At 42.4% G+C, this 23706-nt stretch overlaps 1 protein-coding gene and 1 long non-coding RNA gene across 7 annotated transcripts in view; both read left to right on the top strand.

Moving 5' to 3' along the window:
• On the top strand, nt 1-9652 carry LOC143268084 (uncharacterized). Its single transcript, XR_013043671.1, has 2 exons — nt 1-457; nt 9409-9652. It is a non-coding gene; the product is annotated as an uncharacterized LOC143268084 (long non-coding RNA).
• Nucleotides 9653-14696: 5044 nt separating this feature from the next.
• The window catches only part of LOC143268083 (5-formyltetrahydrofolate cyclo-ligase-like), a 49745-nt gene continuing 40735 nt past the window's right edge, over nt 14697-23706 (top strand). For 2 of the 6 annotated variants that reach the window (XR_013043669.1, XR_013043670.1), the window contains exons 1-2: nt 14697-15143; nt 20028-20291. Coding sequence is in view for 4 of the 6 variants with exons in the window: in XM_076548601.1 (XP_076404716.1) it covers nt 14981-15143; nt 20028-20291; nt 23401-23432 (459 nt within the window). In the remaining 2 variants the exon portion in view is untranslated. Of the gene's footprint in view, nt 15144-20027; nt 20292-23400; nt 23458-23706 lie in introns of those variants that run through there. The other 4 variants (XM_076548601.1, XM_076548600.1, XM_076548598.1 and 1 more) reach the window with 4 other exon arrangements.

Genomic DNA, 23706 nt, shown 5'->3' with positions numbered 1-23706 from the left:
GCCCGGAGCCTGCGGGCGGAGCTGAAGCAGCGTTTGCGGGCGGAAGTGCGGAGGAGCGGCTGCGCCAGTCCCACTCCTCACGCCGAAGGTGCAAGAACCGACTTAAACGCCTGGAAGCTTGGGCTCGGCTCGCGCGTCTGCGCAGGCGCACTTATGCTCCTGGCGCCTGTCTGGCTTCCCAGGGCAGGGGGCGGAGCCTGTGGATAGCCCCGGAGCTTCTAAGGGAGGTTGGACCCGGCACGTTTGGAGTTATTTTGTTATTGTGAGGAAAGGCCTTGCTGCGAGCTTAAGAAGATGCGGAGAGTGTCGATCCACACCCTCACCTCCCGGTTTAAATTTAATTCATTCCCATGTGTTTATCACCTAGTAGCAAACCGTTTTGCTGTGTATTGGGTTACAGAGATGAAAAAGATGATCGTTGCCCCCGAAGGATCAGAAGATCTAGCAGAGGAAGCAGGTGAATGAAAAATTGGAGGGCTGCAGATAAGGCTCAGTGGTACAGCTGTTCAAAAATGTGCTACATTTTATTTCTCCATACTTAGAACACTGAATTTGGGTCTGTTTTTCTAGTTTTAAATTGTGTCGTTGTAATAATGTGTGTTCATCTAGGGGTAGATTAATTTTCACGTTGTGAGGCAACTGCATCCGCACAGTCCGGTTTCTGCTTCTGAGTTAGGGTTGTATCTGGAACTCGTTGCCTTCTTTCTTATGTATTTTTTCTTCTCAACTTTTTTAGATTATATCCTTAAATTATTTTTAAAGAAAATACCAATGTGATTGGCAACCTTTATTTATTTTTAGTTCATATGTATGAATGTTTTGCCTGCATGTGTGTAAGTGCATTGTGTGTGTGTGCGCGCGTACAAGTGCACCTGATGCCTTTGGAGGTCAGAAGTGGGTGCTAGATCCCCTGGAAATAGTTAAGGGTGGTTGTAAGCCCCCATGTAGGTGCTGTAATCTGTTTTTGGTTTGTTTTGGGTTTTTTGGTGCTTTTTGTTTTCTTTTGTTGTTTGGTTTGGGTTTGGGTTTTTCAAGACAGGGTTTCTCTGTGTAGTCCTGGCTGTCCTGAACTCCCTTTGTAGACCAGGTTGGCCTCAAACTCACAGAGATCAGCCACCCTCTGCCTCCAGAGTACTATGATTAAAGGCATGCGCCGCCACCACCCAGTGTAGCTGCTATAATTTGAATCCAGGTTGTCTGCAAGAGCATTAAGTGCTCTTAAACTGCTGAACCGTCTCTCTAGACCCAACAACTCCCATTTGACTGCTCAATTGATTTCAAGTTTTTGATTATTTTTTTCCTCATTCTGTTCGAGATCTATGACTTCCAATCTAGAGACTGATGTTTTTGATTTATGTATTATATCTTGTGGCTTAGTTACTGTTCTGTTGCTGTGAAGAGGCACCATAACCAAGGCGACTTATAAAAAGAAGCATTTAATTTGGGGCTTGCTTATAGTTTCAGAGGACTAGCCTGTAATCATGGTGGGAAGCATGGAGGCAGGCAGGCAGGCAGGCATGGTGCTGGAGAAGTAGCTGAGAGCTTACATCTTATCCACAAAATGAAGTAGGGGAAGGAGGGAGGGAGGGAGGGAGGGAGGGAGGGAGAGGGAGAAGGAGGGAGGGAGGGAGGAAGAGAGGGAGAGAGAGGGAGAGAGCGGGGAGAGAGAGAGAGAGAGAGAGAGAGAGAGAGAGAGAGAGACTGACTGACTGACTGGATGTCATGGGCTGTGGGATTTTGAAACCTCAAAACCCACTCCAGTGATCTCTGTAATCACAGAGGCCAGAAGGGTATCATCAGTGTGAAGCAAGAAGTAAGCCTTCCTCAACACAACTCAGTGGCTGTTGTTGGTTCAATCTTCTAGAGGCTAACAAAGGACAGTTTATGTTAGGCATATTTAAGCACAGCACATTTTGAGAAAAAGTTTTCTGGTGATAATTAATTCAATCCTGTGTGTACAACAAAGCTTAAGACATGGTTACATTGAAACTCTTTCCAAGGTACATGTGTCCTCTCTCATTAAGATGGATTGTATAGATTGACTACATGTGGCATGTTAAAGGTCTGGGGGAAGAGCTGGTGTGGTGTTGGTCATACAGATAGTGCAAAGGTTATTAACCACCTCTGCTCTCATTTGTAAAGTACGTGTGACATCTCCCATAAAGATGGGCTCTACTGGCTGAGAAACAACGCTCAAGATAAGGGTCTGGGGAGGATGACTGAGACAAACATAAGAATATGGGAGAACTATGTGTGGTCTGGCCATAGAGATAGTTCAGAGGTCACCAGGCTATTGACCAAATTCATTCCCAGCATTATGGGCAGAGAAGAGATGATACATCTCTTCCTTTGAAGAGACAAGCCTTAGTGTTTAACGTTCCTGGTTTCCCTAGTGCTTATCTGTGAGCACAAGGACTTTGTGCCCTCTACAGCCCACCCTGAGTGACACACCTTCCACAAGAAGTACACGTCTCCTAATCCTTCTAAATAGTTCATCAACTGAGAACACATTCAAATGGATGAACCTATGGTGTCCATTCTCATTCAAACCACCACATCTTGATAACTAGTTTTCCTCTAGACCTTTTAGGAATTCTTGTTAATTAGATAGTAAAAAGTTTAGATTGATCTTCTGTGTCTCTTAACATTTTTTTTCTTATTTTTTTCCTAATTTGTCTCCCCACGCAGGATTTCTTCCTAGATTGTTTTCATTTTGTTAATCGTGGTTTTAATTTCCAATAATCATTTCTTATTGCTTCCTTTCCATAGCAACCTATTGATGTTTTATAGATTCAGTTATTGTTTTCAGCTTGTCTGAGAAAACTAGAAATCAAAAATAATCTTCATTTTTTTTTAAATTATCTGTTTAACACTGAATCATTTTTTTTCCTTCCATTTTTCATTTTAGAAACCTTTCTATTTTGTACTTTGGCTTTTCAAAATGGTTGAAAATCATTTATTGGCTATGCATATTTATGTCCTTTGGGGGTACTGGGCATCAACTGAGAACCTTGAACATCATAGTGAAGCCTTCTACCACTGAATGAAACTCCTGGCCCTTCTTGTCTGTGTATACTTATGAATGAAAGTGTGTTAGCTACAAGAAGCCCCATTTTTGTAGACACTGGTCAGAATTGTCAGGGAAGAATGGATTCTGCCTACCTCCTGTGTCCATGTTTTAGGGCTGCGTTGTCTATAAATGCTGTCTCATTCTCCCTCTGTCTTACAGGAATCAATCAAATTTCTGCTTTGTTGTCTTCATTGTTATGACGGGTTTCCTTTTTCCTCCCGTCTTAACAAATAGCATGTAAGTGGGCTTGAGGCACGAAGGCAAATACATGTGCATAGTCTCACACAGAATTGTAGCTGTGTGCCTTACTGCCTATTCAGCTCTTGGGTTTCTATCCTCAGCTTTAAAGAGTTTGAGAAAAGTACTTTCTCATATAGTAAGTGGTGTCAAAGCCTTGGGCCTCCTCCAAATCTGGGTTCCCCCTTTCCATTTTCTTCACTTATGCCAAGCCTTTCAGCAGCTTTACAGCTTTTCAGAAACCAGGGGTTGACTTTCTTCCTCAGCCCTGGTTTGGTATGCTTTGCTTCACTTCTCTCTTCCCTTTGTATTATTGTGCCCAGATCGTGACCCCCAGAGAGACCACCAAAGACGAGCATGCCGGAATGCAAAAGCAAGGTTTAATTCGGGATATCTGAAAGCAATACAAGCCTAGGCAGGGACTTTGTTCAATACATCCAATGCAGTAGAAGCTGGAGGAAGTGCCCACCTTCCTGCAAGCTCAGTTTTTAAAGGCAAAAACCACAAGGTTACATCATTTAGGGGTGCTAGTACAGGTACAATTCTGATTGGCTCGCTTCTAGGGACTTCTAGAAATCATGGTTTAATCTTACTTCTAAGGGGTTGCCCGTCACCATTTCTCATTGGCTGCCCTCAGGTGGGGACATTTCTGTGGTCAATTACCCTGGAAACCAGGGTTGGAACATTCCTTGGTTAAATAATCATCACCGAATGAATACCTTGTGACTCTGTACTTTGCACTTTCTAATTTCTGGAATCTGGGTTGACTGGTTCCAGTAACTCAAGGCCTGTTCCAGCAACTCAAGGCCTATACCTAAAATGGAGAAAGCTTAGGCCTTATTTCTAAGATGGAGACATTTTGTTCTCATTTTGGTCTCACAGTATTACATGTAACTTGGCTTTCTTTACTGTATCTTTCTGCCAGTCATATTTGCAAGCTGCTTTTGCATTATCCTTCTCTTAGCTTGGAGGACAGGAGAGAACAGAAAAGGAATAGAGAAAAAAGGGAGTTAAGGGCCAACGTCTGAGTCTGGTAAGTTCCTAGGGTTTTGAGCAAAACTTATGAACATATGAATTTTACAATTTTTTCCTTTTTACTTTTCTGAAAGAGAAAACTCTAAAATGATCATAAACATGCAAGCTATGGTCTTGTTACACTTGAAATATGCCTGAAACTTTATGGGAAGTTTTGGATCAAGATATGATAGAGAAGTACAGCACAGATATTAGGAACACCAGCTCCAATTGAAACAGGGCTGGCTTTATTTCAGGGCTCAGTGCTTATCATCTATGTGAAGGGGACAACTTATATACCTTCTCTGTACTTCATTTCCTTGTCTGTAAAAATAGGCCATACTGCAATCTATCTGCTGGGACTGGTATAAGGATCTCATGAGTTACTCACATACAATGCTTCCAGAGAAATTCCTACAAATCTGCACTCAGTACAGTTTCAAGACTATTGTTACTACTAATAAATACTCATGTTAATAACATTAATATCGCATAGCTTCTATTTAGCAAATCCAAGGATATCTAGACTCCAAAAGTTATAATGGTCCACTTCAGTTAGATATTAGTCACCATGGACCTCAGGTACACTAAAGTGAAAAACATGAGACTGAGCATTAATAATGGGATGCATAATCTCATTCCTTCTTTTTTAAAAACCAGTTTGAATCCTTCTTCATCCCTCTCCTCCTCATTCTTTCATCCTTCCCTCTCCTCCCTCTCATCCTTCCTCTGTTTTTTCCTTCTCCTCCATATCTCCTTTAGTTTCCAGCCTGTCATCTCTGCTCTTCTTCATCTTCTACATTTACTATTATTTTCTCCAGTTCCCTCTACCAGTCTGAAGTGCAAAGCTGGACTCATAAATGCCTGGCAGAAGATTTAATGTGATTTTTTCAGCTATCGTGAGCATTTGGGAGGAAAAGATAGTTCCTAAAGCCACTAGAGCACATTTTAGTAGCTAGTGTCTGTAGTCTCAGCTACATAGAAGCAAAGGATAGAGGAACATTGCGCATCTCTGTATCCTTAATGCTTAGTATAGGGCCTACTGCACACAAGGTACCTGACACACAGCTACAGATCTCAGGAACCGACACTGACATCTGAGGCCTGAACTCCAAATTTCCCTGCTTATTAGAGGCATGACTTAGGTTAAGTTACCTAGGAGGCACTCCAAGATTCATGTTTCCCATGTAATATGTATAACAACACAATATAGCATAATGTAATAATAATTATATTATGTCATGTAATAATATAGCATAAACAATAAAAATGAAGACAACAATACCTATATGCAAAGAACCAGAAAGCTTTCTGATAAAAGTACTTTGTGAGTATGTAAATAGAATTATTCAAGTATGGGGATTACATGGGAAATTCCAAGAAATTTATAGTTTTAAAAACTACTCTAAATACAAAAAGAAACTCCCTTTAGAAGTGGGGATACACTGAATTGGTCGCTTCCAAGTAACTAGAATAGGAAGAGTTAAGCTAAGAGGTCCTCTCCTCTTCTCCTCCCCTGCCTCCCCTCCCGCCTTCTTTCCTCTTACTCTAATGGCGTGGGTTAATTTGGTGATGAAGCAAATCAGCAGAGTGGATACACAGATATGTAAAGATGACTGATTGACCATTCATCTCAGTAAAGGCATTTCCAAAGGTATAAATAGCCAAGACCTGTAAATGCTAAGCACATGCTCCACCATCGAGCTATAGCCCAACTACCAAAACAGCTCTCCCATGAATCTCTAGAGGAGTGACCGTGGTATCCACTTATATCTTTAAAAAAAATCAGAGCTTTTAATTCTCTTTGGGTTATTGGCACAGTATGTGTCAGCCTGCTTTGTAATGCTATAATGGAATATTGCACAGAAAATGATAATAGAAAAGAAGTTGCTAAGGGACTCTGAGAGGGCCAGCATCTAAGGGCACCAGCACTGAAGGGCACCAGTATTGAAGGACTGCATCTGGTAAGAGCCTTTTTGCTGCAGGAAGTGAGGTAGGAAGACAGGGATGGAGGGAGGGAAGTGAGGAGGGAGGGAAGATGACTAGAGGACTGAGTACATCTTTTAATAACAAATCCACCCCTTAGGTAATAGTCTCGATCTAGTAGTCATGGAGGGGATGCTCCCATGTGGAATCATCAGCAAAACAGGCAGCCACCAGTCAGGGGAAAGTGTCTGCATGTGGTATACAGAGTCAGCTGTGAGGCACGTGAGGTCATGTCCCAATAGAAAAAAAGACATTGCTCATTTCCCTTTATCCTCTTCTTAAAGATTCCAACTCTTAATAATATCAAAATACAATTAAGACTCAACATGAGTTTTAGAAAATATAAACACAACATGCCACCTTGGTATATTATTTATGCTTTAGCCATTCTCAAAACCAGAGTAGCCCAATTTAGCAAATTTTCACTGCTCCCAGAAGTAATCAGACGTTGGCATTTCCTGTTTATTACCACATTACTGATGTGATAATGAATCCTTATTTGTATATTTATTTTATATATTAGCCTTAAGATTCAAATTGCACCACTAAAGGAAGTAGTTTTGAAAGAATCTGCTTGAAAAAGTATTTTTATAGGTACAAAAAACTATGATTGTATTATAATATAAAGCTCTTTAATTGATGGTAATGTAAAGTGTTTTCCTATATATTATTAGCGATTTATGTCTCAGCGAATTTCTCTTTTTAGCTATTAAGGCCTGATTATTTTTTCTTACATTGGAATGAACTCTTTCCTGATAAATATATTTTCCTGGTTTGTGGTTCTTTAAATTTTAGGTTTTTTTTTTTATAGATTTATGACTATTTCATACCTTCATTTAGCTTTTTCTTTTACTTTCTTTGCCTTAGAAGTTGAAAATATTAGAAGTTAGCATGCTGCCCAGAAATGACTAGTTGTTCTATTAATAAAGGATCATTTTAGAGGCTATCACTGTACCTATCCGCCTCACAGCTGACTCTGCATACCACATGCAGACATTTTCCCCTGACTGATGGCTGCCTGGTTTGCTGATGATTCCACAACTATTAATTTCAAGATCTGCAGAGATTTCCAAAGTCTTCTGACTCTCGAGAAGCTAAACCTGATTCCCATTTTCTGGATTAGTCCTATTATGGCATACCCATTTGGAGACATTGTAATGCTGGAACCTACAAGATGTTGAGCAAATGTTTACTAGATGGATATAAAAAATATCAGGGGTGGTGGTACAGAGAGGATGCAAGCACAGTCTGGGGACATAGCTCAGTCGGTAGGGTGCTTGCTTGGCATGCACAAGGTCCTAGTGTCTGTCCTCAGCACTTCCTGAACCAGGCATGATGGGGTATGGCTCTAATCCCAGGGCCAGGAGATACAAACAGAAGATTCAAAAGTTCAAGGGCATTTCTGGCTACTTGGTAAGTTCTAGAAAATAAAATGAGTATAAATAAATAAATAACAATAAATGAAATAAATGTTTTGAACAATTTTATAGTCTTTTTTTGTACTTGTTTTGGAATACATGGAGTGAAAAGGAGTGTAAAGCTTGCATCCCAACCCAGGTCCAGGCAAAAAATTATATTATCTTTTATTTATTTATTTTTGGCACAGCATCTTGCTGTGTAGCCCAGGCTGGCTTGGAACTCACTGTGTAGTCGAGGCTTGCTTACAGAAATCCCCATCTCCATCTTCTAAGTATTGAGAACATGGTGTGTGCCAATACACACTGTGAGTTGTATTATCTTAGGTAACTTTCCCCCCTCATTCTCAGTATCCTCAATAGATAACGTAAGAATTAGCATGCAGGTAGAAGTAATTTCCAATGAAAATGTAATAAAATTATAGATTTCAAGTTGTTAAAATATTGTTACAGTGCGCTACAGTTTGTTGGGATTTTGGCGTGTGCGTGCATGCGTGCGTGCGTGCGTGCGTGTTCTGGGGCTTGAATCTAGGAATTCAATGTCCTAGACAGGCATTTCTATCAGTCTGGATTTTCCTAATTAAAAAAAAAAGTCCAGGTTCAAAAATAATTATAGTGGAAATAATCAGTATTTTCTTAGACTCAAGGACATTAGTTGAATTTGGATTTACTATGAGTTCTTATAATTCTCAGTGTAGCCGGGCAGTGGTACTTTAACTCCAGCACTTGGGAGGCAGGGGCAGGTGGATCTCTGTGAATTTAAGGCCAGCCTGGTCTAGAAAGCAAGTTCTAGGGCAGCCACAGCTGTTAGAAACCCTGTCTCGAAAAACAAACAAATAATAACAATAATTCTCAGTATAATACAATTCATAAATATAAATTTAATTTTCAGTGCTAGGCAACTGAAAGAAAAAGACAGGAAAACAAAACAACACAAAAAACTGGAGAATTCCTTTCCCTGGAGCTTATGGGGAGTGAGCAACAGAAGCAGGGCTAGTTTGAATGAAGATGAAAGTACTAGTCTTTGGATTTCAGAATATAACATCTCAATAATGACTCCATACTGTCTACACTACGAAAGAATACTCATATACTAAATCCACATTGAGTTAGATAAGTTTTCAAATTCTTTTTACTTTCTTACTTCTTGTAGTGGTTTGAATAGGAATGACTCCATAGGCTTAGTCATCAGGGAGTGGCACTCTCTGAAAGGATTAAAAGGATTAGGAGGCGTGGCCTTGTTGGAGGAAGTATGTCATGCCAACCCCAGAGTCTGTCTCTCTCTCTCTCTCTCTCTGCTTATGGATCAGATCAGAATGTAGCTCTTAGCAGCTACTGCATGCCATCTTAGTTCTTACCTGCCTGCGTGCCCCATGCTTCCTGCCATGATGATAATGGACTAAGCCTCTGAAACTATAAGCTAGCCCCCAGTTAAATTAAGAACTACCTTGGTCATGGTGTCTCTTCACAGCAGTAGAAGACTGACAAAGACACTTCTTAATATATGGCTGCAAAATCCCTTGAAGCTAACATATGTAGCTCAGCTGTGTTTCTACTGGGTGGCTATATTCTAAAGGGATTTGGCTTTGGAGTAGAGAACAATGGGGAGAATGAAATGACTACTGGTGGTGAGAGAATAGAGAGGATTATCTCACTGAGTCTTCAGTCTGCACTTTCTTCTCACAGGAAGATGGCTTCATGAAGAAGTTTGAACCCAAACCTAGCTGGCTGACTTTCCTGGAAATGACAGGGCAGATCTGGGAAATGCTCTTTTTCTCCTCAAGCAGCACTACTGACAAGGGCTCCTGTGACAATGGTGACCAGCACTTAGTACGTCCATTTGCAAACAACTGAGATGGCAGGACTTGACTTCCCGGAGTTGCGGATGTTTTGTTCCCTCTTGAAGGAATAAATGACTGATATCTGTTCCTGGATGTGTTTCATGTTTTAAGTTTTCGAGTCCGCCTGGAACTCCAACAATACTCCACACAGGGATAGGTACTGAAGTAAAGGCTGATGATGACCTGGAGGTAGAGACTCTTCCATAAGGGTGTGCCTATTATCCAACGGCATTCTGTGTCACTAGGCTAAACCATATGGGGCTAAAATCTGCCCCCTGACTCTTTCCTGAGTCCACACTTTCTACATCTCAGAGTCCCCGGCTGTTCACAGTTTCTCACTGATGCTCTCCCCTCAACCTGTACTCTCTGGCCTTTCATTTGGGCTTCATGGGTAGGACATTCAGATGTACAGTGCTGGGGTCAGAAATGATACCCTAAAAGGAAGGACTCAAACCACTTTTCTCTCCGACCTTCTCTTGCCTTCTTCCCCTGCCACCATTTTCTCCCTAGGCAAGATACAAAAGGTAGAATTCACTTCCCCCACGTCAAGTCATAATCAATAGTCAGACTATATGTGATCAGTCTGCCCTTCTAGCAGTCAGGAAGGGATCACTTCTCTTTGTGCTCCTACAGCAGGAAACTGGAGTGGTTTGAAGAAAAACAGTTAAGTGAATGAATATCAAGTCATTTTTAAACTTGATTTTTGGGTGTGTGACAAAACTGTCAGTCTTTTGTTAGACCATCTTCCAATGTTTAGGTCAAGTGTGATGGCCATATAGAAATCCTCTATTTTGATCTAGATCACTTGCATTACATTTCCATTCAGACTATTAATAGAGTCAATAAAGACAGAGCCCCTTTTTCCAAGGCCAGGCACATCTTGACAAGGGATCTCTGTAGACGAAATTCTAAACAGTCTTAGTAAATAAGAAACACAGAACCAAATACAGAGGTAAATAGCTAAAGAGATCAGAGAGTCATGACGACTTTATCTTACCTCTCACCTTGTTGCTTCCCAGAGGAGAGAGTTTCTTCCGATCTGACTTGTCTTTTTATTACCTTTCTGTTCTGCCTTCTCATTGGCTCTAAACCCAACCACATGACTTCCTTGTCACTGCCTGTCTACACAGACCTCTAGGTATCTATGGTTGGTACTGGGATTAAAGGTGTGTGTCACCATGCTTGGCTGTGTCCTTGACCAACCACACAGAGACTCTGCCTGCCATGTGATCAGATTAAGGATGTGTGCTACCACCACTGGACTTATGCTTAATGGCTTTCTTTTACCTCTGATCTCCAGGCAACTTTATTTATTAACATACAAATAAAATCACATTTCAGCACAAATAAAATATCACCACAGATCTCAGTTATCAACACTACCTCTGCGGTGTGATTCCTAACTGAGGGAATGGAGATATTGGGCCAAGTCAGTATGGACCTTAACACCTGATCCTTCTGTTTCCACAGCTGAGGGTTAGGATTACAGCTACATTATCACCACCAGCCTCTGTGCATACAAGGCAAGCACTCTAACAATGGTGCTTCCTAAACAGCATGGACTTTCATTTTTTTTTTTTTTTACCACCTTTAAACCGGAGAAGGGAAAAGGAATAAGCAAGAAGACCAGGTGGGAAGTTACTTAAAATCCTATTGAGGCAAATCAGAACAAGATAGCACCTGTGACCTTTGCTGCCCACAGTGATCCACTTATTAGAAATGTTCCAAAGCACCCCAAAATAGTGCCACCAGATAGTGACTAAGTGTTCAGACACACGAGGCTGTGGGTGGGGGAATTTCACATTCAAACCATGAAACTGTGTTTGATTTAAGACACAGTCTCTGTTGTGTAGCTTAGGATGATCCTCCTGCCTCAGTCTTCTGAATGCTGAGATTAGAGATGTGTGCCACCAATTCAAGATATCCTGTGTGAGATTTCTTTGGTTTGGCTTGGTTTTGAGTCAGGGTCTTCCTATGGACCTATGTAGCTCAGAATGGCCTAGAACCTTCAAGGTTCAGACATTAGCCTGTAAGATCTTTAACAACCTGTTTTCTATATGAACACTTGATCTCTTCTTTTGTTTCAGCTACTCTACAGTGTCAGCTACTGCTGTGGGACAGTCTGTATGTCCAATTGCTCTGATTGGTCAATAAATAAAACACTGATTGGCCAGGCAGGAAGTAGGTGGGACAAGGAGAGAGGAGAATTCTGGGAAGCGGAAGGCTGAGGAGAGAGACGGCAGCCACCGCCAGGACAAGCAGCATGTGAAGACGCTGGTAAGCCACCAGCTACGTGGCAAGGTATAGATTTATAAAAATAGGTTAATTTAAGATATAAGAACAGTTAGCAAGAAGCCTGCCATGGCCATACAGTTTATAAGTGATATAAGCGTCTGAGTGATTATTTTATATGTGGATTGTGGGACTGCGGGGCTTGGGGAACCTGGAGAGAAGCCCTCCAGCAACAAACTACAACATCTTTCCTTAGTGTCTGACAGCATTTTGTTATTGAGTCTTCCTATGATTTTGATTTCTGCTGAAAATAATAGCTCCAGATGGTTGAAAACATTGGGGAAATGGAGATATCAGTGATTCTGTCATGAAGCCTTACCTGTGAGAGGACATACAGAACCCTCTGAAAATTCATAACCCCAAAGAGCTTTACACCTAAGGTTGCATGTATTTACTGGTGCAACTGTATCCTTGATGAAAATGTACATGTGGAACTAAAGTATTTTTGTCAAAGATTGGGATTAAGTTAAAAAAATGTTTTCTCCCATGCCAAACTGGACAAAGTTATCATTATTTTTGCTGCACTGGCAATCAAACCAAGAGCCTTGTGTATGCTAGGCTTACCCCTCGGTTATACTGACAAACTACGTGTTTATTGCTGAAGGGATGTGCCCATGATATGAAGCCACATAAAATAGCCATGGATATCTAGAAAAAGCCTGCCTCCAAAATTCAACAGCAGCAATTCATGTACAACTTATTTGTGTGTGTGTGTGTGTGTGTGTGTGTGTGTGTGTGTGTGTGTGTGGTGTTGGTGATAAAACCTAGGACCACATGCACGATAAGTTTTAAATTTCTTCTGCAGATTAATACTTGCAGCATACATTGATTTATGGTAGTGATTCTCAAACATTAATACGGCCAGAGACCACCTGAGGACCATTTGGACTGCCTAGGTCTGGGACTGGCTCAGGATTCTCCATACTTGGCATGCTTTTGGGGACGCTGATCCATAGACCACACTCATGTTCAAGTATTGGTAAGTGGATATTACGTGGCCACACTGACCTGAATTGTTAGGTCTCTAAGCGTAAAGATGAGACCACAGATGTTGGTGAATTCACTGCTTGTTTTACGGTCCATGGTAAGAATTCTCTTCTTCTCTGTTCTCCCTCTTCCGCCTTGCTTTGTCTTCAGGCAGAAATGAACTATATACCTTTTTACATGGGTGCTGGAGATCTGAACTCGGCTCCTCATGCCTGTGTGGCAAGTATTTTACCAACTAAACCATCTTCCCAGCTCTGAAAAATTAACTCTTTAAAAGCCAGTCCTCAGCTATTGAATGGTAACATGGGGGTGATGGTGGTATAAATCCGAGTCAGCCCTCCTCCTCACATCCACTTACTATAATCTCCTCTCTCCACTCAAACATCTGCTAGAGAAAGGCATTATCTGTCTCTGAACAGCAGGTTCCGACAGCAGCAAGACTCTTCGATAATAATGAACAGCGTGTCTGAGTCCTGAGTTTCCCAGAGACGGGACATCCATCTCCAGAAAGGGCCTGCCACTTGCTGTAACAGCGGCCCCCAAGTCCATCAGTAACGAGCCAACTGGCTGAAACAGGCACTTGGTGGTAAAGCAGAATGTTCTGTCCTTTGGCCAGGAGAAGCCAAGTGTCCACCGGCGATGATGTAAGCGCATCTGGCTTGCTCTGCCTGTGATACCTCAGTAAAACCCCCCACTCTATCCCCTACAGACAAAGAGAAGCTTAAACCAGGATTCCTAAGTGTAGATAAGAACTTAGACCCCTTTTCCCCAGGTGGCTGTATCTGCTACAGGGACTTTGGAAAAGTCAGGATATTCGACCAAAAGACTAAAAAGGGATGTGGGTTAAAATAAATTATATGGTCTGTGCCTTTAAGATCTAGCCTCATAAAGAAAGGGGAGGCTCCTTCTCCCCACCTCCCTGCTGTGAGTGAGAGGTTTGGAAGAGCCTCCCTGGAGACTTAGAAAACACCTTACTTTTGCATTCTGTACCTAAAGTATTCAGTGGCAGCTTTGGGGACTGTGATTTAGGCCAGGCCAGTTTCAAGTCCCCAGAAATGATGGCGCCAGCCCCAGGAACAAAAGAACAGAGTCAGGATGTCTGATGGTAACCAATTAGCCACGAGATGCCCCTCTCCAGAGATAACAAGACCAGACCCCAGAGATGAGTTGTAAAACTCCTGACAGGGCAAACAGATAAGATAAAATAAGATCGAGTCCAGGCCCGAGAAAAACTTGACCAATCAAGGATGGACCCGTACTAACCCCATCCCCTCTAAGAAATTTTATGGGTTTTGCCTATAAAAACTAACTTCCCCAAGAAAGAGCACTCCTCCCTGCCTCACTGTATTGGGTGTAGGAATGAGTCCCTGTCTAGACTTGTATCTGCAGAATAAACCTTGCTGTTGCATTCTGGACATCCAAAGGTCTACGGTGGATTCTTTGGGGGGTCACAATCTGGGCATAACACTGCCCTTCTTCTGATGCCTCTTCAGCCCCGCACTGCACACCGTTAAGGTAACTAGACGAGTACCGAGTCCGCAAGTATAGTCCTTTGCTGGACCTTCTGCAGAAGCATGGCTACCTCCGCAGGCTGTGAGGGAGGGTAAATGTCCTGGGCTTGGTGCACAGTCCCCCCAGCTACCGTGCAGGAAAGGCCAAGGACGCCCCAGCACGCTGCCCTTCGCTGCCACCAGACACGGGGCCAGCTCCGACGCCTAAGAGGCCGGTGCACGCCGGTGCACCTTCGGTCCACAGAGGCCACGCCCCCTCGGCAGAAGGTGGTGGGTGTGGCCTGGGCGGTGCTTGCCACGTGACGGCAGCGGCCGCTGTAAGCAGCGCCCAGAGCCCGGAGCCTGCGGGCGGAGCTGAAGCAGCGTTTGCGGGCGGAAGTGCGGAGGAGCGGCTGCGCCAGTCCCACTCCTCACGCCGAAGGTGCAAGAACCGACTTAAACGCCTGGAAGCTTGGGCTCGGCTCGCGCGTCTGCGCAGGCGCACTTATGCTCCTGGCGCCTGTCTGGCTTCCCAGGGCAGGGGGCGGAGCCTGTGGATAGCCCCGGAGCTTCTAAGGGAGGTTGGACCCGGCACGTTTGGTGTTATTTTGTTATTGTGAGGAAAGGCCTTGCTGCGAGCTTAAGAAGATGCGGAGAGTGTCGATCCACACCCTCACCTCCCGGTTTAAATTTAATTCATTCCCATGTGTTTATCACCTAGTAGCAAACCGTTTTGCTGTGTATTGGGTTACAGAGATGAAAAAGATGATCGTTGCCCCCGAAGGATCAGAAGATCTAGCAGAGGAAGCAGGTGAATGAAAAATTGGAGGGCTGCAGATAAGGCTCAGTGGTACAGCTGTTCAAAAATGTGCTACATTTTATTTCTCCATACTTAGAACACTGAATTTGGGTCTGTTTTTCTAGTTTTAAATTGTGTCGTTGTAATAATGTGTGTTCATCTAGGGGTAGATTAATTTTCACGTTGTGAGGCAACTGCATCCGCACAGTCCGGTTTCTGCTTCTGAGTTAGGGTTGTATCTGGAACTCGTTGCCTTCTTTCTTATGTATTTTTTCTTCTCAACTTTTTTAGATTATATCCTTAAATTATTTTTAAAGAAAATACCAATGTGATTGGCAACCTTTATTTATTTTTAGTTCATATGTATGAATGTTTTGCCTGCATGTGTGTAAGTGCATTGTGTGTGTGTGCGCGCGTACAAGTGCACCTGATGCCTTTGGAGGTCAGAAGTGGGTGCTAGATCCCCTGGAAATAGTTAAGGGTGGTTGTAAGCCCCCATGTAGGTGCTGTAATCTGTTTTTGGTTTGTTTTGGGTTTTTTGGTGCTTTTTGTTTTCTTTTGTTGTTTGGTTTGGGTTTGGGTTTTTCAAGACAGGGTTTCTCTGTGTAGTCCTGGCTGTCCTGAACTTCCTTTGTAGACCAGGTTGGCCTCAAACTCACAGAGATCAGCCACCCTCTGCCTCCAGAGTACTATGATTAAAGGCATGCGCCGCCACCACCCAGTGTAGCTGCTATAATTTGAATCCAGGTTGTCTGCAAGAGCATTAAGTGCTCTTAAACTGCTGAACCGTCTCTCTAGACCCAACAACTCCCATTTGACTGCTCAATTGATTTCAAGTTTTTGATTATTTTTTTCCTCATTCTGTTCGAGATCTATGACTTCCAATCTAGAGACTGATGTTTTTGATTTATGTATTATATCTTGTGGCTTAGTTACTGTTCTGTTGCTGTGAAGAGGCACCATAACCAAGGCGACTTATAAAAAGAAGCATTTAATTTGGGGCTTGCTTATAGTTTCAGAGGACTAGCCTGTAATCATGGTGGGAAGCATGGAGGCAGGCAGGCAGGCAGGCATGGTGCTGGAGAAGTAGCTGAGAGCTTACATCTTATCCACAAAATGAAGTAGGGGAAGGAGGGAGGGAGGGAGGGAGGGAGGGAGGGAGAGGGAGAAGGAGGGAGGGAGGGAGGAAGAGAGGGAGAGAGAGGGAGAGAGCGGGGAGAGAGAGAGAGAGAGAGAGAGAGAGAGAGAGAGAGAGAGAGAGAGAGACTGACTGACTGACTGACTGACTGGATGTCATGGGCTGTGGGATTTTGAAACCTCAAAACCCACTCCAGTGATCTCTGTAATCACAGAGGCCAGAAGGGTATCATCAGTGTGAAGCAAGAAGTAAGCCTTCCTCAACACAACTCAGTGGCTGTTGTTGGTTCAAACTTCTAGAGGCTAACAAAGGACAGTTTATGTTAGGCATATTTAAGCACAGCACATTTTGAGAAAAAGTTTTCTGGTGATAATTAATTCAATCCTGTGTGTACAACAAAGCTTAAGACATGGTTACATTGAAACTCTTTCCAAGGTACATGTGTCCTCTCTCATTAAGATGGATTGTATAGATTGACTACATGTGGCATGTTAAAGGTCTGGGGGAAGAGCTGGTGTGGTGTTGGTCATACAGATAGTGCAAAGGTTATTAACCACCTCTGCTCTCATTTGTAAAGTACGTGTGACATCTCCCATAAAGATGGGCTCTACTGGCTGAGAAACAACGCTCAAGATAAGGGTCTGGGGAGGATGACTGAGACAAACACCATGTGTGGTCTGGCAATAGAAATAGTTCAGAGGTAACCAGGCTATTAACCAAATCATTCCCAGCGTTATGGGCAGAGAAGAGATGATACATCTCTTCCTTTGAAGAGACAAGCCTTAGTGTTTAACGTTCCTGGTTTCCCTAGTGCTTATCTGTGAGCACAAGGACTTTGTGCCCTCTACAGCCCACCCTGAGTGACACACCTTCCACAAGAAGTACACGTCTCCTAATCCTTCTAAATAGTTCATCAACTGAGAACACATTCAAATGGATGAGCCTATGGTGTCCATTCTCATTCAAACCACCACATCTTGATAACTAGTTTTCCTCTGGATCTTTTAGGAATTCTTGTTAATTAGATAGTAAAAAGTTTAGATTGATCTTCTGTGTCTCTTAACATTTTTTTTTATTTTTTTCCTAATTTGTCTTCCCACGCAGGATTTCTTCCTAGATTGTTTTCATTTTGTTAATCGTGGTTTTAATTTCCAATAATTATTTCTTATTGCTTCCTTTCCATAGCAACCTATTGATGTTTTATAGATTCAGTTATTGTTTTCAGCTTGTCTGAGAAAACTAGAAATCAAAAATAATCTTTTTTTTTTGAATTATCTGTTTAACACTGAATCATTTTTTTCCTTCCATTTTTCATTTTAGAAATCTTTCTATTTTGTACTTTGGCTTTTCAAAATGGTTGAAAATCATTTATTGGCTATGCATATTTATGTCCTTTGGGGGTACTCGGCATCAACTGGGAACCTTGAACATGGTAGTGAAGCCCTTCTACCACTGAATGAAACTCCTGGCCCTTCTTGTCTGTGTATACTTATGAATGAAAGTGTGTTAGCTACAAGAAGCCCCATTTTTGTAGACACTGGTCGGAATTGTCAGGGAAGAATGGATTCTGCCTGCCTCCTGTGTCCATGTTTTAGCGCTGCGTTGTCTGTAAATGCTGTCTCGTTCTCCCTCTGTCTTACAGGAATCAATCAAATTTCTGCTTTGTTGTCTTCTTTGTTATGATGGGTCTCCTTTTTTCCTCCCTTCTTAACAAATAGCATGTAAGTGGGCTTGAGGCAGGAAGGCAAATGCGTGTGCATAGTCTCACACAGAATTGTAGCTGTGTGCCTTACTGCCTATTCAGCTCTTGGGTTTCTATCCTCAGCTTTAAAGAGATTGAGAAAAGTACTTTCTCATATAATAAGTGGTGTCAAAGCCTTGGGCCTCCTCCAAATCTGGGTTCCCCCTTTCCATTTTCTTCACTTATGCCAAGCCTTCCAACAGCTTTACAGCTTTTCAGAAACCGGGAGTTGACTTTCTTCCTCAGCCCTGGTTTGGTATGCTTTGCTTCACTTCTCTCTTCCCTTTGTATTATTGTGCCCAGATCGCGACCCCCAGAGAGACCACCAAAGACCAGTATGCCAGAATGCAAAAGCAAGGTTTAATCCGGGATATCTGAAAGCAATACAAGCCTAGGCAGGGACTTTGTCCAATACATCCAATGCAATGGAGGCTGAAGAAAGTGCCCACCTGTCTGCAAGCTCAGTTTTTAAAGGCAAAACCCACAAGGTTACATCATTTAAGGGTGCTAGTACAGGTACAATTCTGATTGGCTCGCTTCTAGGGACTTCTAGAAATCATGGTTTAATCTTACTTCTAAGGGGTTGCCCGTCACCATTTCTCATTGGCTGCCCTCAGGTGGGGACATTTCTGTGGTCATTTACCCTGGAAACCAGGGTTGGAACATTCGTTGGTTAAATAGTCATCACCGAATGAATACCTTGTGACTCTGTATTTGCACTTTCTAATTTCTGGGTTGACTGGTTCCAGTAACTCAAGGCCTATACCTAAAATGGAGAAAGCCTTATTTCTAAGATGGAGGCATTTTGTTCTCATTTTGGTCACACTATTACATGTAACTTGGCTTTCTTTACTGTATCTTTCTGCCAGTCATATTTGTAAGCTGTGTTTGCATTATCCTTCTCTTCTTAGCTTAGAGGACAGGAGAGAATAGAAAAGGAATAGAGTCGGGCGGTGGTGGCGCACGCCTTTAATCCCAGCACTCGGGAGGCAGAGCCAGGCGGATCTCTTGTGAGTTTGAGGCCAGCCTGGTCTACAAAGTGAGTTCCAGGGAAGGCGCAAAGCTACACAGAGAAACCCTGTCTCAAAAAGAAAGAAAGAAAGAAAGAAAGAAAGAAAGAAAGAAAGAAAGAAAGAAAGAAAGAAAGAAAGAAAGAAAGAAAGAAAGAAAGAAAGAAAGACAGGAAGGAAGGAAGGAAGGAAGGAAGGAAGGAAGGAAGGAAGGAAGGAAGGAAGAAAGGAAGAAAGAAAGAAAAGGAATAGAGAAAAAAGGGAGTTAAGGGCCAACTTCTGAGTCGGGTAAGTTCCTAGGGTTTTGAGCAAAACTTAGCTCCCTTTGCCTGATGAGTGATTCTACTAAATAAGGATTCTTATACGAGGAGCCCCTTGGCCCCATTTTAATGAACTTTCTGAACACCCAGTTGAACAGAATAGCATTGGTAGAGACTGTTATAGGGCGTGTTCTCTGGGAGCTTGTGGACTGGTTTAGGACACATAAGCAGTGATTGACTCATGACTTAGCCTCCTACAGACTGAAGTGCTGAGTTGTGTATCATTCTAAATGTAGTAAAGCTTCTGCAGAGGTCAGGAAGGTTAGGTCTTGGCTGGGCCAAAAGGGCTAAAATTGGTGGGAGAAATGCCAAACAACCCAAGGACTGGAAAATTGGTGAGATCCAAATTTCAAAGAGAAAATAAACCAAAATCCTCTAGTAAGTCTCTGACATGTACTGGAAACTGGGATCACATCTGGAACTCTGAAGATAGACAGCTTTTCCACTTCATGTCTTCTTAATGAGTTTCCATACAGACTACAGGCCTACCAGAGAGATAAAGGGACCATTGAATATGCAAATCTTGAGTATGGAAATAAAAGCCAGGTATCAAGACATAGCATTAACTCACTGTACCACTTTTACTTAGAAAAGGCTGCGACAAAAGAGAGAAATTAGTAAGAGAAGTTACTAGTTTATAAAAACTATAGTCTTAAAAATTATAATTGCCATCATTTTCCACTTAAGTGATTGCCCACAGTCAGTATCAGAATTCCAAAAGAATTTCCATCTTTTTGAGCATGCAAGATGAAATTGACATGGAAGAGATCATCAAGGACATTTTCAGACAAGGTGAAATCTGCTTCATCCCTCGGTACCAATTCCAGAGCAATCACATGGACATGGACATGAGATTAGCATCACCTGAAGAGATCTCTTTACTTCCCCAAACATCCTGGAATATTCATCAGCCTCGTGAGGGAGATGTTTGGGAGGAGGCCTTATCCACAGGTAAGTGTAGGTGTAACCGTCTTACTAAATAAGAAACACAGAGCCAATGCAAAGATGAAAGCCCAAGAGGTCAGAGCAATAGCTAAGAGCTAAAAACCTTATCCTTCACTGCCGCTTCTGTCCTCAGCAAGAGAGCTACTTCCTGTCTGTTTATCTTTTTTATAGACTTTCTATCCTGTCTTCTCATTGGTTATAAACCCAACCACATGACCGCCTCGTCACTGCCTGTCTGTACAGACCTCCAGGTCTTCTATGGTTGGTATTGAGATTAAAGGCATGTGTCTCCAATGAACACACAGAGATCTGCCTAGCTCTGCCTCCCAAGAGCTGGGATTAAAGGCGTGCACCACCACTGCCCAGTTTCTGCTATGGCTTGTTATTAGCTCTGACCCCCAGGCAACTTTATTTATTAACATACAAATAAAATCACATTTCAGTACAAATAAAATAAAATATCACCATAGGTAAGGCATCATTTCTCACATTAAAATACTGACCTAGATGTGTCCTATATCATCTGATCTTGGATGCTAAGCGTTGTCAGGCTTGGCTAATTTACAAGAATTGATGTCTTTGAATATTTAGGTAATGTCATCAGAATTTTCCTTCTAAAAATCTTCTCTCTCTCTCTCTCTCTCTCTCTCTCTCTCTCTCTCTCTCTCTCTCCCTCCTTCCCTCTCTCTCTCCCTCCCTGCCTCCCTCCCTTTCCCTCTCCCTCTCCCTCCCTTCCTCCCTCTTTGTCTGTCTCTGTCTCTGTCTCTTGTAACATGAATCTTAAAGAGTTTTATTAATATAATCAAACCTGAGCCAGGTATTGGGGTGAACACTGAATGATCTGAGAAACAGAACAAGCCACAGCTTCCTCACCTCTCCAGTTCCTCAGGTGATCCTGTGTCCTCATCCAAATGGCTCTCAGCTGAACTGTTGCTCAAAAGCCTAAAAGGTTAACCATGCCAAAAGCTTCTAGTTTCTAGTCCTCACGCCTTATATACCTTTCTGCTTCCTGACATCACTCCCTGGGATTAAAGGCTCACTTTCTGAGATTAAAGGCATGAGTCACCATGCTTGGCTGTATCCAATGTGGCCTTGAACTCACAGAGATCCAGAGGGATTTCTGCCTCTGGAATGCTAGGATTAAAGGCGTGTGCTACCACTGCCTATCCTCTCTGCTCTATGTTTAATATTGTGGCTGTTCTCTGACCCCAGATAAGTTTATTAGCATGCACAATATTTTGGGGAACACCATACCACCACAGTCTCTGTCTCTGTCTCTCTCTGTCTCTCTCTCTGTCTCTCTCTCTTTCTCTCTCTCTCTCTCTCTCTCTCTCTCTCTCTCTCTCTCTCTCTCTCGCTTCTACCAGATATTTTCATCTATTTTATGTCAGATCTATTGTATGTATAGGAAGATAAGGTCCTGTGCCTGAAGGAATTCACACTGTAGCTGGGGAGACAGAAATTTTATAATAATAAAGTATCCCAACTTGTACTATACATCAAATATAAGTATCAAATAAAAAGATACTGAATATTGAAAACATTGAAGCTCAGGGGTGGGTCTTGAAAATGTGTGTTCCCAACACTGGCTTATTCATTTTCATCCTCTGCTCTTTATCAATGCTGTGTTTGTGGCATTGGTGGCATCATTGCTCCCATGATACTTGCAACCCAAGTTGCAGTGGAATGGAGAATGATACTTAAGAGTCGGTTGCAGTCTGAGGCAGAGATCCCTGCTATTTGTAGAAATGTCTAAGCAGGCAGGCTCTCTGTTACCTTCCAACATCACGTTCTCAGTGTGCAGTTTTGCTTGCATCAGCAGTTTAGACTCTGGCAAGTTCAGTGCTAAAGCGTAAATCCAGCTTCACAGTGTTTGAGAGGAGCTGATTGGAGCTCAGATCGTCTCTGCGGTAGCCTTTGTGGTCTGCTCATCTTCCTGGTTTGCCTCTGTTGTCTCAGTTTAGAAGGTGGTAAGCTTGTGTGCCCTCAGTTGCAATGATAACTTTTCAAGCAAAAATTTCACATAAGGCATTCTAGTTTTAGGTTTACAACATAATAACCCAGCTGGTAAATGAGATAGAGGGACTGTATCTTTACTGAATTTAAAGTGAGAGCTGCCTAGACAATTTGATCAGCCTGGAGTCCCTCCACTGAGAATTTATAGTCTGATTCAACCTTAATCAACTTGGCTTAAGTACAACTGGGATAATATTGGTACAGAAATGGAAGACTATACAGAACAGCCTTAAAGGTCTCTGGATTAGTGTCCTTAGGAGTCAATCTGTCTTTGTTGTGACTCTGTATCTGTGATGGCCCATGGCACCTTGGACTTGGGCATCACCTTTGCAGCTAGAATTCCCAGCAAAAAAAAATAGCAAGTCTAGTTTTCTAACAGTCTCAATAAAACCCTGGTCCTAACTTTCATTGCCCCAAGTGGTCATCCCCAGATTAATCACTGTGACTAGACACGGAATTGCTTTGGTGACTCAGACCTGGGTTGTCATTGACCATTTCTGTTTTTCTGTGATCAGGGAAAAGGACCTATAGCCACCTCTCCAGCCCTCCTCAACTACTGAGCTGAATTGTGGGGCTGAGGTGAGAGTGACATGTGGTGTTATAGAACAAATAGTGATTAAGAAAAAAGACATCTTGATATCAACCTCTACCCTCCATATATGCCCACATGGATGAGTGCATCTGTATACATTATACACACACACACACACACACACACACACACACACACACACTAATAGAAATACAAAACACTCTTAGTTTACATAATTAAAAGTGTTCTCTGTAGCCTTTATTTTTATACTAACAAAATTTTGCTGAATACAAGCAGAACACACATATCAAGTGTACAGTTATTAAATCTGAACAAACATATAAACTGACATGATCATGATATGATACACATCAAGACTGAAACATTTCCACCCTCCCACAGAGGTTCCTTGTGATACTCTGTCTTAAGCTCTGTACTTTCCAGCCCTTCACAGATTTCCTTCTCATATACATGAAATCCCCAGGAGCCCCAGTGCCTGGGTCCAGAGCACAGCCCTGGCAGAGCAGCACGTGGTAGCCCTTCACATTTACTCTTTACGTTCATCAGGCCCAGGAGAAGACTCCCCGTGGATCTTTTAAGATGGCATAGAAGGACGAGGCAGTTGTCAGGATTCTATGATGGTTTACGGTCTGCACCACGATTGACATCAGGAGCTCGTCCAGCTTCAGAGAGCAGGAAGGAATTGATCACTGGAAGCACTTAGGCAAGAGAAAAGACAAATTAATCAGTTTGTCAAATGCTTTTTACACAGTATAAACCCTATATGTTCCTACATAATTAAGTATTATGTCCAGTAATACCAGGTATCAATCATCTTCCTTTTATTTTTCTTCAGATTCATAATGCAAATAT

Source organism: Peromyscus maniculatus, chromosome 12, assembly GCF_049852395.1.
Source record: "Peromyscus maniculatus bairdii isolate BWxNUB_F1_BW_parent chromosome 12, HU_Pman_BW_mat_3.1, whole genome shotgun sequence".
Taxonomy (NCBI): Eukaryota; Metazoa; Chordata; class Mammalia; order Rodentia; family Cricetidae; genus Peromyscus; species Peromyscus maniculatus.
This window is presented reverse-complemented; position numbering and strand designations above follow the sequence as displayed.